Here is an 18,340-nt window from a genome sequence, read left to right on the forward strand (position 1 = left end):
TGGGCGACCAGCTTCTTGGGGACCCTCTGCTGAGGGAGGGGGTCACACAGAAGTGAAATGAGCTATGTTGGCTGCAGCTGGGGACTGAACAATATATTGCCAGCTCTAAAATTCTGAAAAAGTTATCACGATCTGAACTTCAGACTGGTTTCAGATGATGTATTGATAAACCACCCAGCTCTAGTCATGTGATAGTTGGGCAACTACTATATTGAAACTGGGTAGCTATGATGGGGTCAATGGCAGCAGTAGTAAAGGTAAAGGAACCCCTGACCATTAGGTCCAGTCGTGGCTGACTCTGGGGTTGCGGCGCTCATCTCGCTTTATTGGCCGAGGGAGCTGGCGTACAGCTTCCAGGTCATGTGGCCAGCATGACTAAGCCACTTCTGGTGAACCAGAGCAGCGCACGGAAACACCATTTACCTTCCCGCCAGAGAAGGTATTTATCTACTTGCACTTAGACGTGCTAAAGAACTGCTAGGTTGACAGGAGCAGGGACCGAGCAACGGGAGCTCACCCCGTCGTGGGGATTCAAACCGCCGACCTTCTGATCAGCAAGTCCTAGGCTCTGTGGTTTAACCCACAGCGCCACCTGCGTCCCAAGTTTATAGTACTGTAATGATAAAAAGTATTGGGTATGAAGCAAAGAATAAGGCATATTTATGAAGTACCATGCTTCATAAGAGCTGGACTGCCGGAGAAATTTCAAAGGTAGCCTTAGTTCCCCGAGAAATTCATCTCCAAACTTCAAGTTGCTTGCATTCCAAAGGTCAACTCTGTAACATAACCAGAGAGAGGGAGAGAATATGAAATATGAAATGTTTGTCTGTGTCTTTACTACTTTCATCTCCCCGTCCCCTGCCCAAACCTACCACTGAGACAGAAAATTATATCTTTTAAAGTTCAAAATAATCTGCGTTGCTGCAGGATCATTCGATGAAGGAGGAATTGATAGCATGGTGTATTCACAGAATTTGTATGCACAAACGCAGACGGTGAAATGGATCAGATATTGCAGCAAATTGCATTTGCAGTATTTCATCTTACCATTTTATAACAATTGATTTGCTCCACCCCTGTACGTTTGTAGTAAGTTTTGTTAACCCTGAATTTTCTATATTTATATACTTACTGAATATTTATGGGGGGGGGGGGACTGGGCTTTAATTGTCTTGGGCCATTATGGCAAAACATCTTGGGCTACATGATAATATCTGTGGGCAAGGAAGGGTTGGAGACCCAGCACTGAACAGCTAAAAAAGATGCTTACATGGAAATTACAGTTTGATAACGACTCCTAAATCATAATGAAGTTTGCCTTGCTTCACACCTATCACAGCTAGAGAAAGTTTACACAAAGACACACTAACGGATTTAGGTTTGATGAAGCCCTAAACTACTGAAGGTAATGGGGCCTTTTATATGTCCAGCTGTCCTTTGTCAACAACAAACTGTCGCTGTTTTGGTGTTGAATATATGCTATATGGTAATTTATGGACCTAATAGGTATCTAAAGCCATTTGCACATAACAAAATATGTATTTTATCAAAGTAATTGTTGAACTGAAATACAATTAAGAAGTACATTAATAGTGAAATACAATGTTTTAGGGGTTGTTTTTAAAAGCCTGGAACAGATTAACCCATTTTGCATTACTTTCTATGGGAAAGTGCGCCTTGATTTTGGAACGCTTTGGTTTTGGAACAAACTTCCGGAATGGATTAAGTTTGAGAACCAAGGTACCACTGTATATAGAAATGAGCAAACCAGTGATATTTTAGGGAGCAGGCTAGCAGGCAGGCCCCATTACTTACATCATAGGAGCCTACACAACACAAAACACTGTTGCTGTATGTAAAAGTAAAGGTAAAGGGACCCCTGACCATTAGGTCTAGTCGTGGCCGACTCTGGGGTTGCGGCGCTCATCTCACTTTACTGGCTGGGGGAGCCAGCGTACAGCTTCTGGGTCATGTGGCCAGCATGACTAAGACACTTCTGGCGAACCAAAGCAACGCACAGAAACGCTTTCTGATCAGCAAGTCCTAGGCTCTGTGGTTTAACCCACAGCACCACCCGCGTCCTGTTGCTGTATGTAGGTTTTATTTTATTGGTTTTTTATCTTATAATTTGGAAATGTACATCCAGGTTTTTTTCCCCTTTACATTTTTTTGGGGGGGGCAAGAGAGTGGGGCCCCAAGCTGTAGCTTGTTTAGCTTATACGTAAATTCGGCACTGGACACTAATATGATCCACACATAGACCAATTCCTGACAAAGATATGAGGGGGACTGGAGTCCTCTACTGAACAAAATAACAAGACAAACACAAGTCTCTAATAATAATAAATAGGCTGATTTAGGCTCTTTTGGATGACTGGTAACAGCTGAATCCATTTGTAAATAATGAGCCATTCTGCTCAGAAATGCTTATAGCATAAGGAGTCCTGTAGTGCTCTGGTTTGCATACCACAGTAGGCCAAACTATGATTTAACAGGATGTTAATGTGCTGGCTCCCAAACAGAACCTTGTACCCACTATGCTCCTCCTACCTTAACTCAGGGTAGCTTAGTTAGTATATCCTTTGAATTTTGGGTGTGGTTAAGGCCTCTCCTTCTTAACCATAATCTGTAGCCAACAACAAGCCTTTGCTTAGCTTTACTGGCAGACATAGTCACTGATATACTGATGGTCTCTTTCCAGTAGTTATATTTCTCTATGCTATTGCTTTTCTTCCCTCTACAAATGTTTTCTTTTTCAATTAGAAACACAGATTTTAAAAGCAGGCTTAAGAAGAAAACGGCAGCAAGCATATGAGAAGTGACAAGCATTCTTAAAGTATGCAACTGATTTGTTTTACGATGTGTAAATAAATCTGCGTAACAGGAGTTGGCTGCAATTAAAGGCTTAGTTTACTAACAGGGGAAAGAAAAAGAAATTCTTAAAAGGAAGTAATGTATTCAAAGAGTCACTAGAGCGCTCAGCTGAAAATAGCACAGGGTAGGCCTGTTCAGCAGAAAGAAACAGAAGGTTAAAAAATAAGTACACCACTGAAGCAGCTCAGCAGAACCTATTTGGCGTTTCACCCAGTAACCATTTTAGCACGAGGCAGCCAATGTATGATAAGAATGGTGGAAATCAAAGTTAGAGTTTCCTCTCTTGCTAGGTGGGTTGAAAAATAAGGAAGCAACAGCAACTCTTTGCAATAGGTTTGCATTTTAAAGCATGTTTGTACTGCATCCCTCTTAGAAGGAGACCACGGTCGTTTGGGGGGCACTCCTGTTTTATCCTCACAATCTCTGGTGTGGTTGGTTAGGATGAAAGAGAGAGAGAGACAGACAGACAGACAGGCAGGCCCAAGTCCTTGCTGTGAGTTCCATTGTTAAAAGGGGTTTTAAAACCAGGTCTACCAGCACCTCTATATCCACTACATTACACTGCCAGTTTAGCTTTTATCTCCCCTTCTGAACATTATATTCTTAATGGCTTAACCTCCAACAATTCACTTGTCATTTTCCTTGCTTTGCGCTGATCTCTGCTAGGAACCAAAAAGAATATTAAGTTCAAAGCAAATCAACACTCAGAGGAATCCAATCCACTGAATGAACATTTACAAAACAGATCTTCCCATTATTTAAAGATAAAAATAAAAATTGGGAGTTTGCCCTACCCCAAACAACTGCCAATTGGTTTCGTTATCTATTATCACTGAAGCACCATCTCATCATTTAATAAACCTCTATACAATACAATCTTTGTGCTCCCAACAAGACTCGGAACGGCTTTATATTGTTCTTAGACACAATGAAAGAGTCTTTTCAGATTCTGTCATATAAAGATAATTGAAACAACCTTTATGGGGGGGGGAGGGGAAGCGGAACACACCCATCAAGCTTCAAAACAAAGAAACAACCTTTGTCGTGACGATGAAACTACCTGACTGGTTTTAACCAGTCGGTTCAGGTTCCAGTATTTTTTTTTGTGCTGGATCACCACAGCAATAGACTAGTTACCTAACATTTGGTACACAAATACTCTAGCAATGGTCACCGGAAGCTGCAGTGACTACATTGTAGTTTGTCGACTGTAGTTGCTGCCATTTTCATTCACCCACAATGCCTCTGGGCCACACATCGAACCTAGCATTCCTCTGCCCAGAGCCATTATGATGAACTAAAGACAGTGACAACTTCAGCGCCTCTTCCAGGTTTCTTCTCCTCTTGGTGTTGGGCCATAAAAGTAATATTTGTTTGTTTGTTTGTTTGTTTGTTTGTTTGTTTGTTTGTTTGTTTGAATGGGTGGCAGCATCAGCCTCAGCCCAGTATACCTGAAGGAGCATCTCTACCCCCATCGTTCTGCCCAGACGCTGAGGTCCAGCACCAAGGGCCTTCTGGCTGTTCCCTCATTGCGAGAAGCAAAGCTACAGGGAACCAGGCAGAGGGCTTCTCAGTAGTGGCACCCGCCCTGTGGAACGCCCTCCCATCAGATGTCAAAGAGATAAACAACTACCTGACATTCAGAAGACATCTTAAGGCAGCCCTGTTCAGGGAAGTTTTTAATGTGTGACATTTTAGTGTATTTTTGGTCTCTGTGGAAGCCGCCCAGAGTGGCTGGGGAAACCCAGCCAGATGGGCGGAGTACAAATAAATAATAATAATAATTATTATTATTATTGGCCATGGTGGGTCTCCCTGTGGCCCTAGTACTTGGCTGGCCATGTTGTATGCTGGCGCTGGGCTCAAACCCATACCATAATTTCAGAATACAATGAGCTCTGAAAATGCTCAATGCACAATGCCCAGGAAACAAAAGTAATAGTTATCTCAGAGAAGAAATACGAAAGAGAAATGACCTGTTTAAGGTCACGAAGAAGTGGAGACTGCTCACACTTTCTGCACAACCCTTATGGGGATGGGAGTGCCTTTGTTTGTGCATGCAATGAATTTACCTGATTTCCATCTTGTCAACTTCATCAGCATCTTCAATATCAAAATGAGATTTCTTGTTATAGCTGCAGGGTCTCGTAACCTAGTGCAGGTAAGAAATGTTAAGATAGTAGGATCTCATTAGTTAACCATAATCTCATTAAACAGTCACTATATATAGGGAAGCACAATCAGATTACGCACTGCACTAGTTTCACAGGTGTAAAGCCCCTATTGTTTCACCATATCCAAAAGCTTTTAGAATACGTAATAAATTACTGAACATACATACTTAAGTATATCCCACTTTCCAGTTTAAACCACATAATGTCAACCATACTAAGTGTTTCCTTGAAAATCTGGCAGCAATCTCAGATCTACAACAATTTTATCATGATGATTGCTAAACCTCAAAATACAGTGTCTGTATTTTCATACCATAGATTTACTTCTTTAAACAAAAGGAAAAAGGAGAAGAGCTGACAATCTGATTTGGAAAATGGTTTCTCTGCAGCTATTCACTTATTTTCAATGCAGTCCTAAACATAACTACTCAAAAGAAAGCCACATTGGAGGTTCAATGGGCTTTCCCCCAGCTAAGTAGAGGTTTGTTAAGGGTGTTGATGATGCATAACTTGCTTTTGAGAAACCTGTGCTGGGTTTTAGTTATCACAGCATCCGTTTTGTAAGTGCTCACAGACCGACTGCTAAATTATCTGCTCTACAACCTTTTCTGGTACCAATGCCCAGGTGTCACCCTTGAGAAACACAGGGCTTGTGGCAGAAACAAAGCCCTACCAGCACAAGAGCTTAGCTACTACCACCCTAGGGGATGCGGGTGGCACTGTCATCTAAACCACTGAGCCTCTTGGGCTTGCTGATCGGAATACTGGCAGTTCAAGTCCCCATGACGGGGTGAGCTCCCATTATTCTGTCCCAGCTTCTGCCAACCTAGCAGTTTGAAAGCACACAAGTGCAAGTAGATAAACAGGTACCATTGCGTCGGAAGGTAAACAGCATTTCTGTGCACTCTGGTTTCCATCATGGTCTTCTGTTGTGCCAGAAGAAGTTTAGTCATGCTGGCCACATGACCTGGAAAGCTGTATGTGGACAAACGCCAGCTCCCTCGGCCTGAAAGTGAGATGAGCGCCACAACCCCATAGTCGCCTTAGACTGGACTTAACCGCCCAGGTGTCCTTTACCTTTACTACCAACCTAATTTAAATTTCAATCCCCCACCCATGTCTCTCCAGGATGGCATAAAATAGGTGTTCAAAAGGAAAATGATTTTTTCCCATTGAACACATTAAAACTAAAGGTTAGCCTGGAAATCTTAATTGTGACCCACTCTGAATGCAGTATCTTGTGGGAAAGTGGCAAATCTAACCTAAATTCTAAAAACCTTTAAAATTGTTGGATGTTTATTAGGGAGGGAAGATATTCAATATAGCTACCAAAAATCACCTGCTGTGATGACATCAGGATAAAAAGGGAAGGGAACAAGCTCACTATTGCACACATTAAACAAAATAAATACAGGTTGCCTTTGTTAAAAATGGAATGGAAACAAAAGGAGCAGGTTGTTTTTTTACACCTAGATTACACCTGGAATGTCATAGTTTCTTTTTCTTACCTTATTGATGAGGTGAAACATCTGGTGAAGGGGGGGGCAAAGGACAGCAGAAATAGTATCAGGGTAAATTGCTTGCCAGTTTACCCATAGGTCTTAGAGCCAGTCATTACAGCGGTTTCAAAGACAGCAAACGGCATTTATCTGTTTTTGTTTTCCTTTTGTTGAATTCATCGTATTTGGGACATAAGTTAGCCAAACCAATATTGTCTGCAAATCTGCATGTTGATACCTTGACTCTCTTGGATCGAGGTAAATATCCTAAAAGCTGTTTTTCTGATTTAACATAGATGTTATCTTCTGAATATACTAACAGTACATACTTCACAATGCACTTATAATAGTACACAGGCAGCTGCGTGTGCAGAGCATAGGAAACTGTTTTAACATTTGGGTTATCTATAGATCTTTCTCATAACATGATTGCAGCAACAAAAGCTTTGAGGTTTTCAGTTCTAACCAGAGGATGACACAGAAACTACCACTACAGTACCCCACCCAGCAATAACCACAGCTTAAACTGTACTTGTGAGCGAGATGTGAATATATTCAAAGGCTCCTCCCTGTTGTAAAACAGAAAAATGTTTCTATGGGCCAGAAGTGGTTCTTTCCCACACACAAAAGTAACTTGGTGATACATTTTTCTTTTTTAAACATATTACCAGAATGATTTAACTGAATTTTTTTTTTAAATCGAAGAAGGTGAAATTACTGTTCCAAATACAAAGCCACACAGACAGACATTTAAATGGGTATTTACCGCAAATCGTGTAAATAATGGGAAGTAGAAGCAGTGGAAACAAAGATTTCTAAATTATGTGTTTAACTTAAATGCACCTTGGAGCAACAGAGTACAGTAATTCAATATACCAAACTATGTCAGCATCATTATTGCACTGTTTTGTAAAACCTCTCCACAGCTACTTACAAAATTAATTTCATTTTGGACACATTCACACTATTACAGAGGGCAGTCTCTGAGTAAATTTGATTTAATTGGAGCTTTAAAAATTGGTCATAGCCTTCCCAATTCAGGTCTTTGAGGCTGCAGACACAGCCATCCTTATGGCCTCAAGATAATTTGCTAGGATAGACTCTGATACGACCTTTCTTAGCTGCTGCTTCTTGCGCCAAATACCAACTTGTCTATTCCCTCCACCATTTCTAGTTCTGAACACAGCCTGGACACAGATGCCAAGACAAAAGCAGCTAGGCCCCGTTATCAACTCATGAGGCAGAAATGGATGGTAAGGGTAGCAACATTGGACCTTTGAGATCAGCAAAAAAACCAACAACAACAAACTGGACATGTTCCCAGTTGGGAAGAGGAATGTGTGTGTTTGAAAAGCTAATAGTTGATGGGAAGAAATGAGGCACTGATTGTCAGACTGTGCCTCTCAAAAATTGCCGGTCGATCAGCTAAAAAATGCCACAATTGGCCCATAGTTCTGAGGAGGACAAAACACCCTTACCTCACGCTTTAGAGCTGTGTTTCCCAAGCTTGGGTCTCCAGTTTTTTTGGGACTACAACTCCCATCATCCCTAGCTACCAGGACCAGTGGTCAGGGATGGTGGGAACAGTAGTCCAAAAGCAGCTGGAGACCCACGTTTGGGCAACACTGCTTTAAAGTCTAAAAATGTAGCTCTGAGGCACAATAGATGATACGGGTGAAGGATGGAGAATCTGTGGACCTCCAGATGTTGCTGGACTCCAACAGTCAACAGCCCCAGCCATGATGATGGGAGTTGTAGGCCAGCAACATTTGGAAGGCATCAGGTGCTTGGCCAAACGACTGGTTGTGGATGATGGGAGCTGTAGTCCAAAATATCTGAGGCCAAGAAGTTGGGGGAGGCTGGAACAGACAACAACACTGAGCTAGATTAATGATCTGACTCAAGACAAGGCAGCTTCATGTCTGGTTAGCAGCTGCATGCTAGGCAATGTGAAGAGTTATTTAGACCTAATGCTAAAGCTTGCTTTACAACAAGCTCTTTTAGAACACAAATGCAGGGAGGAAACAGTATTGTGAACTTCATTCAAGGTTTGGGTTGAGGTTCTGTTCCAAGTTTGCATGTATTCCTACTGTGATCGCTACCAAGACAACAACAAACAAGTGGGTGGGAGTGGCAAAATTTTGAATGACGCTAGGCTTTGCCCTGCCTTCATTCATCTTTTTAAAAAAGTCCTATTACACAAAGTTCTAGGCATTTCCAGAGGAATGGGAGTGCTTTCTATTGAAGCGAAGAGAGAGCTTTTGTGTTACAGCATGTTGGCAAGCAACCAATACCTTCAGATTTTGAATGGCTTGTTGCTATTGCCTTTAAAGCTTTTTTACATTTCCTGTGAGACAGTCCTCCCACCATTGACCAAGAAACACAGGGTGGAGAGGCTATAAAACCACAGTCTAGAAAGCACTCACTTATCAGCACTAATTCAAAGCTTGGATGAGTGGTTCAGAAGGGCCAAGTTGCAGAGGGGGGATGGTATTGCTATGCAGAAAAACTCCATTCACCTGGAAAAGTGATGCCCTTCTGCCTCAACAGACAGCTGCCTCGGGCTCTGTTTTGAACACCCTCTAAAAGGTTGCAACTGGCCCAACATGCAACAGTGGCGACAGCTCAATGCACACAACATTGCAATTTATCACTCCTTCTTCTCCAATACCAACCTCAAAATAAAACACTTCATCGAACTGTGGGTTGTTTGTCTTCTTTTTAACTTTCGTCTTCTTGACATCTGATCTGCAGGAAAAAGTAAAAGGCAGAAAAAACGATTACCCATAACACAGCCAGTTGTTTTGTACCTGTGAAGTCTGCTGCTTCACTTTAAAAGTACTTAACTCTGGGCCTGTTTGGATGTTGCATCTACCTTGACCTCTTGAACGGCAAGATTAGGAGCAGGGCCCCTGGGCTTAGTCTCCTCCCTTAAAAGGTAAAGGGACCCCTGACCATTAGGTCCAGTCATGACTGACTCTGGGGTTGCGGCGCTCATCTCGCTTTATTGGCTGAGGGAGCCAGCGTATAGCTTCTGGGTCATGTGGCCAGCATGACTAAGCTGCTTCTGGCGAACCAGAGCAGCGCACGGAAACGCCGTTTACCTTCCCGCCGGAGTGGTACCTATTTATCTACTTGCACTTTGATGTGCTTTCGAACTGCTAGGTTGGCAGGAGCAGGGACCGAGCAATGGGAGCTCACCCCGTCGTGGGGATTTGAACCGCTGACCTTCTGAACGGCAAGTCCTACGCTCTGTGGTTTAACCCACAGCGCCACCCGTGTCCCGCACACGGTCTCCTCCCTTACTGCCTGCTAAATGAGATGATGGGTATCTCATTGGTTTTTTTGAACCAAAAGCAGCATTTTCATTTGATTAAACAATTTCTACATTTGGTTTTCCACTCAACAGCTTGCAAAGTGGCTCACAACATTTAAAACAGCAGTCCAAACAGTAACTCATAGCAAAAGCTATAAAAAAAACCTGTAACATTCATTAAAAAAAACAACAGCAAAATATTTTAGAAGCAAGCAAAAGCAAACAGAGTAGGGAAACATTGCAGATTATCCTTTAAAAGTCCTGATGAACTGGCATCTAAAGAGATCATAATGCCGATGCACAATAATAATAATAATAATAATTAACTTTCTATCCCACCCATTCTCCCAAAGGAGTTCAGGACAGCAGTCACCTGAGTAGTAAAAAAAAATTCAATAAAAAATAAAACATGTTCTAAACATTTAAATGGGGAACCACCACCTCCAATATTCAGAGTAAGAAAACGCCTGTATTTAAATAATTGCAGCACCTCCTGGTTTCTTTCCTACCTTAGTGAGGAAACCAAGGGAAGAAAGTATGTGATTAGCTAAGATTAGCTCCCAGTCTCCCTGCACACAGAAAGAAATGGCAGATAGGAAAGGAGGGAGCTCTAAACAGGTCCTTGGTAGGACCAATGATGTACTGCTCTCTCTTCCCATGATGGAGGAAGAACTCAAATGTAAGAAGAAAAGCAAAAGTGATACCTTGAGGTGCCTTAAAACAGTTCACCAAAAGGGTGAAGTTGTTAGTCCCATATATAAAGAATTATCCTATGAAAATATTAAGTTACCAAAAATAAAAAATAACAACCAACAAAGGTCAGTAGCAATTTGATGCTAACACACAGTACTTTAATAAGATCCTGGCTTCATTTTTAATTGTGATGCTTTTATACACCATCCCACTTCTAACACCAGTGTTACAAAAACTGGATGCCACCCCCAATCTCTGCCAAGATTCCAGGGGGTTTCAAATACTCAACCAGGGTCTATGGTTCCTGTGAGAATCAAGATGCAGCAGAGACCTTCATGCCTTTAGAAATACGGTTTAATTACACATATTTACACCTTTAGTCTACATGGAAGGAGTAATGCTCTTGTGACATGGTCATCGCAGGAGAGGCTTGTTCCCCACAGCCGTGCAGCGCCGGAGTCCATTGCATCTCTCTCAGCCTCCCTTCAGGCAGCCTGCCCAAAATGGTTTCTTCTCCACTTCCTGGTACTATCCCTCCTAATTCTCCTGCTCCTAAAAACTAAGCCCCCTTTATTCATTTGCATTCTAATAATCAGTTCTTTTGGTACTTTGATGTATGAATGGTTAATCCCCCCGGGCGTCACCTAACAAAGGCGTTCTCCTGACTTCATCAACATTTGTTGATTGAATAGGATTAAAGGCTGGTACCCACTTAGGATGTGTACCAGCCATTTTGGACAAGAGAGAAATCATTCTAGACCAGAATAAACAACTAAATACTAACCTGCATGGTCCTGTTAAGGTAACAGTTGCATAAGGATCACACTGCCCATTGACAATTGGCAAGCCTTGGCATTCAAGAACTCTGAATAAAAGAAAGAAAATCATTACGGAGTACTAACACAAGATACCTTGAGATACAACAGAAGATGACTTTTTCCAAGTCTTCCTTTTACTTCAAGAATACAGAACGACAAATCCAGCCAGCAAGGTTTTCCTCTCATAGAGTCTGTGGGTTGTGAGATTTCTTTCTAAGTTAAATGCCGCAAGCTGATATCAAGGATTTATGACAAATTACTGCAGATAGGGAGGGACAAAAGATCCATCAGTGGAGTTTTGTAAACAGCATTTAAAAATAAACACAGAGTTTACTCTTAAGACAGGGACAGGTAACCTGTGGCCTTTCAGTTTTTGGAATACAGCTGCCATCATATTTTTATTATTAACTTATCATTTGCAAATGTGATGGATTGAAGAATAAGCCTAGTCTACTACTGCCGAGAGAGGCAAAAAGATGAAGAAGAAGACAGAGAAAATTAAACATCACATGCATTGTATTCTCTTTTCACCTGTGCCAGACTACACTTCACCTTTTGCCATGATATAATTTTCAGTTTACTTAGTAAAGATTTGTAATGTAAATTTACCCAACATTCACCCATAAACTTTTATTTGCAGCCAAAATAATCTGTCCACAGCAAAGCTATTCTGAAGTGCAGCCCACACATGTGGGAGGCCTTTTTCTTTCTAAAAGAATAGTGGACTTCCCACTGCAAGTTGATAAGAAGACTTGCTGAAAAATTGAAGTGAATGGCATGGTGCCACTGATTTAATTGGCCAAAAGAAAAGAAAAAAATCATTTTGAGTATGTCATGTTATTTAACTGCAACACATCCATTAAGCTGTTGAAAATTGGACAACTGTTTTAATGTGCACAGTAGCTTTCTAATTAAAATGCTAATTGCAATTTCAATTTAAAAACCACAAAGTTTAGATGCTCTTCTGCATATTGAATTAGCCATTTGTTTCATAGAAAAAGCTGAAGCATGCTACCTACAGCTGCCCAGGGAGATGTAGCGTCACAAAAATGTATGTAGTTGTTTTTTTTAGGTGAATGTTTGCCAGAACTAGCTTATTTCAACACAGTGGATTCTGGATATACCAGATGTGGGCAACAAGTTGCTCTCCAGATGTTGGACTCCACCTTCCATCAGCCCCAGCCAAGCATGGCCAGTGGTCAAGAACAGGGGTAGGCAACCTGCGGCCCAATCGCCTTCTCAATCCGGCCCGCAGATGGTCCAGGAATCAGCATGTTTTTACTTGAGTAGAATGTGTCCTTTTACTTAAAATGCATCTCTGGGTTATTTGTGGGGCCTGCCTGATGTTTTTACATGAGTAGAATGTGTGCTTTTATTTAAAATGTATCTCTGGGTTATTTGTGGGGCATAGGAATTCGTTCATTTTTTTCCAAATACAGTCCGGCCCACCACATGGTCTGAGGGGTGGTGGACCGGCCCCCTGCTGAAAAAGGTTGCTGATCCCTGGTCAAGAATGATGGCAGCTGTAGACCATCAACATGTGGAGGGCACCACACTGGCCAGGCAAAAACATACCTCTTTTCCCAGGCCTTTGGCCAATTAAACAATCTATGGCCTTTTAAACTCTTTGCAAGGGGGCTATTGTTTCTGTTTGCTCCTATGGTATGTATTTTTGTGTTTTTATACTGTAAATTGCCCTGTGATCCTTGGATGAAAGGCAGTATAGAAATTTAATAAATAAAAACAACAATACCTCTGACAAAATGCTTGATTAAAATATACATTTTTCAAACATCAGTGTAGTAAGCCACAGAAACAGGCTGTCTAGGGCTGCTGGACAGAAATTTACTGTATGTTTCGATGCATACGCAACCTACCAAATATTACTGACAGTTAAGTGTTTGATCCCTGGTGGAAATGCAGGAACTCATCTTCTGTTGTAAAGCATGAAGCAGCCCTCAGAAAGATGCTTTGACAACATGAAGCACCATCTGGGATGCTTAATAGACGGCAAACAAATAAAACTGTCAATCATAATATTGTCCTAGTCCATTAGTAGCTTAATTGTTTTATGAGCCAATTATAAAATGGCTCTAAGCTTTTTATTATTATTTTTTATTATTATAAAGACCATTCAGAAAGTCTCTCCATTCCAGTTTGTTATTATAGATGTCAGATTACATTTTCTTCACTGCAGATGTGTCAAGAATTTTAATGAACGCAGGTGCACTAAACAGAGATGCTTTGAGCATAATGCTGATTTGGTGAACTTTTAAAAATGCATGCAGAACTAGCTGTAATGTATCTACTATGGAATCAGCTTTTGCTAGATTAATGCAGGTATTTTTGTTTTGCATGAGAGAACAATTCAAGAGCAGGAAAACAAGAAGAGATTTCTAACATTTAGAATGAAGAAAAAACTACAGGGAAAAGGCTGGTTTCTAAAACAGCCTCAGATCCAAGGAGAATGTGCAAATGTATAATGTGAAGACCTCAGAATGTGCACTGTTAGCTGAAATAAAAACACTGAGAGAAAGAAGACACATAGCACAAGCAGGAGAGCTGTGTAGGGTCATGATTTTTAACCCTGGTTAGGCTAGCAGACTATTAAAATATTGAAGAGATGGAGGGAATTGGTCCGATGAAAGGCACTGGGGTTTCAGAGTGATAACAGCAGGAAATGCAGAGAGGAGAAAAGCAATTAAGAGACTTGGCTTTACTGTTATTTAATGAAATGTTACTAATCCTTAACTCAGTTGTGGTGTTGAATTTGTTTTACAGTTGTTGTTTTTGTTTTTATTCTTGTTTAGATTTGTTACCCAACCTTCCCCTTATATGATTATTGGGAGGACAGGAGGCTGAAGTATCTATTTCAGTATCTATCTAATCAGGATCTATTTCCTTATCCCAGTTAAGGTGGAGTTCACTTTCTATCTCAACCTTGCAGCCTTCGAGTTAGGGTTTCCCTTTTCTTCTCCTATACAAATCTAGTTTTATTCAACATTCTGTTTAAATGACTGAATCAATCTAAAAAGATATATGTATATGTAGATAGATAGATGATAGATAGATAGTGTGAGAAACAGGTGCAATCTTATTTCTCTACCTCCGATAGAAACAACCTTGCCCAACCTGGTACTCTCCAGATTTTTTGGACTATAGAATCATAGAAATCATAGAATCATAGAATCATCGCCCAACACCCCCTGCGGTGGAGCAATCACTGCTGTGGAAATCCTGACAGGTCGTGCCCCCCCCCCACTCTGCTTAAAAACCTTGAAGAGAAATAATAAAAGATCAAGAGAAGTACTTGACACTTCAGAAGCTTCATCAGTTGACCCTGCTGGCTTATAAATGTACTTCTGAATGGCTTGGTAACTCAGTTATAATTACCATATTTTTCCGCCTATAGGACGCCCCCATGTATAAGACGACCCCTATTTTTTGAGCCCCAAATTAAGAAATTAATATTTTAAACATTCCATTTGTAAGACGACCACCAATTTTTAAACTTAAAAAAATTTGGGGGGAAATATAGTCTTATACACGGAAAAATACGGTATTTGGTAAAAATGCTAGGAGTGTGAAATTTTCCAAGAGCTGATCCTTTCAAGATCCTCTCAAAAAATCTTAGTACAACGCCAAAATATGAGCTCATGAGCTACGGCCTTCCAGCTCATCTTCCTAATATTCAGGGCTTTTTTCCCCTAGCTGGAACTCACTGGAACTCAGTTCTAGTGCCTCTCAGGTGGGCACCATTGCCATTCTAAGAGAACAAGGGACTCATCTATATTGTTGCGTTATAACGTTATAAATGCTTTATAAATAAAGTGTGACACCAGGGGGCGCTGTACAGCAGTCAATGGAAAATTCCATTGAGAGCTGTTAAACTTTTTCTTAGCGTTGTTGTTTTTTCAGATCAGTGTAGATCCAGCCAAGGAAGGCATTCATGATAAGTTCCAGCACCTCTTTTTCTAGAAAAATAGCACTGCTAATACCCAGTTTCCTCTGTGATAAACATGTTGCCTATTCTTGAATAATCCACAAGTTGGAGAACATCAAATAAAAACTGTATAAAGGTTTAATCCCAGTTGTGTGCATATAATTAAAAGTGAATAAGGAAAGCGGGGAATCAAAGGCTGTGCGTTGACTCCTCTGTAAATTCCAGCTAAAGGTCAGTTATTAAAACATCCCTGCTTCAGTGCATTAAGTATGAAATCCCACAATAAATCCCAAGTCCAACATTTTGATAACCAGTGAATGAATATGAGACCTCGGGACCTGCTATTGCTCCATGGGACAGAGTCAGAAGTTCTCTGAAGCAAAACAGTGAATCACGTATTACCGTATTTTTTGTCCCATAGGACGCTCCGCCCCATAGGACGCACCTAGTTCTTTTGGGGGGGAAATAAAGGGAAAAAAGCAGGTCGGGGAAACCTAACCAGGTCGAGGAACAGCGGGATGGCGGCGCTGCGCCTCCCTGCTGTCCCCCAAGCTTGTGGGGCTGGCCGATGTCTGCCCGGCGCGCGGGGCGCTCTGGATCTCCCGCAGGGCTGCCTAGGCTGCGGATGTGTTCCCGAAGCGCCGGGCGCTTTGCTTTCAGGGCGCCTGGTGCTTCGGGAAGCAGGCTGCGGATGTCTTCCTGAAGCCTGGAGAGCACCCAGATTTCCCCTTCATTTTTGGAGGGGGAAAAGTGCGTCTTATAGGGCGAAAAATACGGTATATTGGAGAGACTGGGGTTACACTATTCACTGAGATGGAAACACAGATAATTTGTGCTTGCCATACACCCCCCTCTCTACATCCCATCCCACCCCAGTTAAAAAAAACACTGAGATGGGGAAAATAAAAGAAAGAACTGGAAAAGGGAATGTTTACCGACCAAAAAAGATTAGTTGACCAAATTAACGGAGTACGCGTAGATGGACAAGTTGACTGGGCAGATAAGAGATCAAACAAAACAAAAATTTTAAAAAGACTGGAACATATTCAAACAATATTTGAAAGACTATTATGGGGAAATTGAAATTTTGACTAGTTTAGAATAACTTCTGTAAGAAAAAAATACTAAAATATAGTGGAAAAACAGGAAAACAAACTCAGAGACGTGTGAAGAGAGGCATTCAAATAAGTAAAACTGAGGACCCAAGTAAGAAGGGGAGGGAAGTCAAAAATAAAAGGAATACGAATGAATCACGCAATTGTTTTTGTTTTCTTTATTATTATTTAGAAATACATGTTTAGCCATAAGAGAACTGAGATGTTATAATTTGATTCTATGAATGTAAATTAAGAGAAACCAATAAAGATGACTGCCGGGGGTGTGTGTCAAGGCTGTAATCTTATGTACACTTGGGACCAAACACTACAGAAGTGAGACCACACACATGTGGTATCAAAGAAAGGAGTTTGCGGCCGCTTTGCTCCTCTTCAGACCTTTTTGCTGCCACAGCAGCACTGAGCAAAGCCAAGATTCACCTTAGCGCATGTGTGGGAAGTACCCTATTTTTCGCTCTATAAGACACACCAGACCATAAGACGCACCTAGTTTTTGGAGGAGGAAAACAAGAAAAAAAATATTCTGAATCCCAGAAGCCAGAACAGCAAGAGGGATCTGGCTTCCTGGATAGCCTCTTGCTGTCCTGGCTTATGGGATAGCCACGCGCAGCTTCTCCCGGGCAGGGGGATGAAGGCTCCCCCTGCCCGGAAGAGGCTGTGCGCGGCTAAGGCAGAAGGCAGCCCTTCTCCCTCCTCAGGGCAAAGCCCCCAAGAGCCGCACACACGCTCCATGCAGCTCTTTAAAGGGAGTGCTGAGCAGAGCCTCCCGCCTGCATTCGCTCCATAAGACACACACACATTTCCCCTTACTTTTTAGGAGGGGAAAGGTGCGTCTTATAGAGTGAAAAATACGGTATCTGGTCCACTGGGTGTTGCTGAACTACAACTTCCCATCACCTTGGCCACCAGATGTTTCAAATGCACTATCCTCAGGACCCTGCTCTGAGGGCAGTCAGCACAAACACACGGTCTCAGGGCACATGTGTCAGGTTCCATTTGAACCAAGCTTCTTGGGACAGATTGGTCTATCAACTGTTTTGGTCATGGTAGGGCAATGGAATGGCTTCACATCCAGTGTATCTCTAAATATCAGATGCTGGGAACAGACCAAAGGAGAAGGCCATTCACCAGTTTTGCAGATGCATTTGGCAGTGTTCATATATTCCACTTGTTAAGAGTACTAGACTGGAGCTTTGGGTTTCACCACAAGTAGGGAACCAGATGCTGAACTACAACTCCCATCGTCCATGACCAGTGGCCATACTGGCTGGGACTAAACTGGGAATCTCACAACATCTGTAAGGCAACAGGTTCGCCATCCCTGGCCAGTGCCATCCAGGTTCTCCTTATGATGTTTATTTTAATAATTTCTACATCAATATCCAGGAACGTGGGTGGCGCTGTGGGTTAAACCACAGAGCCTAGGACTTGCTAATCAGAAGGTCGGTGGTTCGAATCCCCGTGACGGGGTGAGCTCCCGTTGCTCGGTCCCTGCTCCTGCCAATCTAGCAGTTCGAAAGCACGTCAAAGTGCAAGTAGATAAATAGGTACCACTGCGGCGGGAAGGTAAACGGTGTTTCCGTGAGCTGCTTTGGTTCACCAGAAGCAGCTTAGTCATGCTGGCCACATGACCCAGAAGCTGTACGCTGGCTCCCTCGGCCAATAAAGCGAGATGAGCGCCGCAACCCCAGAGTCGGTCACGACTGGACCTAATAGTCAGAGGTCCCTTTACCTTTACCTTTACACCAATTTCCAGTACGTAAAGTGTTTTATACTTGTGAATTATCTTCAGGGAAGCTCTCGGGTTTATGCTTCAAAAAGTATTTAGGAAGAGCCTTTTATTAGGTAGTGCTGGAAATAGAAGGCAGGTCGACCACGTCTGTTTTAGGGCAAACCTTCCATCAACAC

At 42.0% G+C, this 18,340-nt stretch overlaps 1 protein-coding gene and 1 long non-coding RNA gene across 3 annotated transcripts in view; one reads left to right on the top strand and one right to left on the bottom strand.

Moving 5' to 3' along the window:
- Nucleotides 1–14,413, top strand: part of LOC310843130 — a 41,761-nt gene extending 27,348 nt beyond the window's left edge. The window contains exon 4 of the long non-coding RNA XR_014563511.1: nucleotides 12,447–14,413. This is a non-coding gene — a long non-coding RNA (uncharacterized lncRNA). The remainder of the gene's footprint in view (nucleotides 1–12,446) is intronic.
- The window catches only part of RASA3 (RAS p21 protein activator 3), a 126,409-nt gene that overhangs the window by 24,144 nt on the left and 83,925 nt on the right, over nucleotides 1–18,340 (bottom strand). For both annotated transcript variants that reach the window (XM_083735519.1, XM_083735520.1), the window contains exons 6-9: nucleotides 11,341–11,421; nucleotides 9,223–9,295; nucleotides 4,947–5,026; nucleotides 672–776 (exon numbers count right to left, since the gene is read on the bottom strand). In XM_083735519.1, coding sequence (XP_083591645.1) covers nucleotides 672–776; nucleotides 4,947–5,026; nucleotides 9,223–9,295; nucleotides 11,341–11,421 — 339 coding nt within the window. The remainder of the gene's footprint in view (nucleotides 1–671; nucleotides 777–4,946; nucleotides 5,027–9,222; nucleotides 9,296–11,340; nucleotides 11,422–18,340) is intronic.

The sequence above is a fragment of the Podarcis gaigeae genome, assembly GCF_964106915.1.
Source record: "Podarcis gaigeae genome assembly, chromosome: 4".
Taxonomy (NCBI): Eukaryota; Metazoa; Chordata; class Lepidosauria; order Squamata; family Lacertidae; genus Podarcis; species Podarcis gaigeae.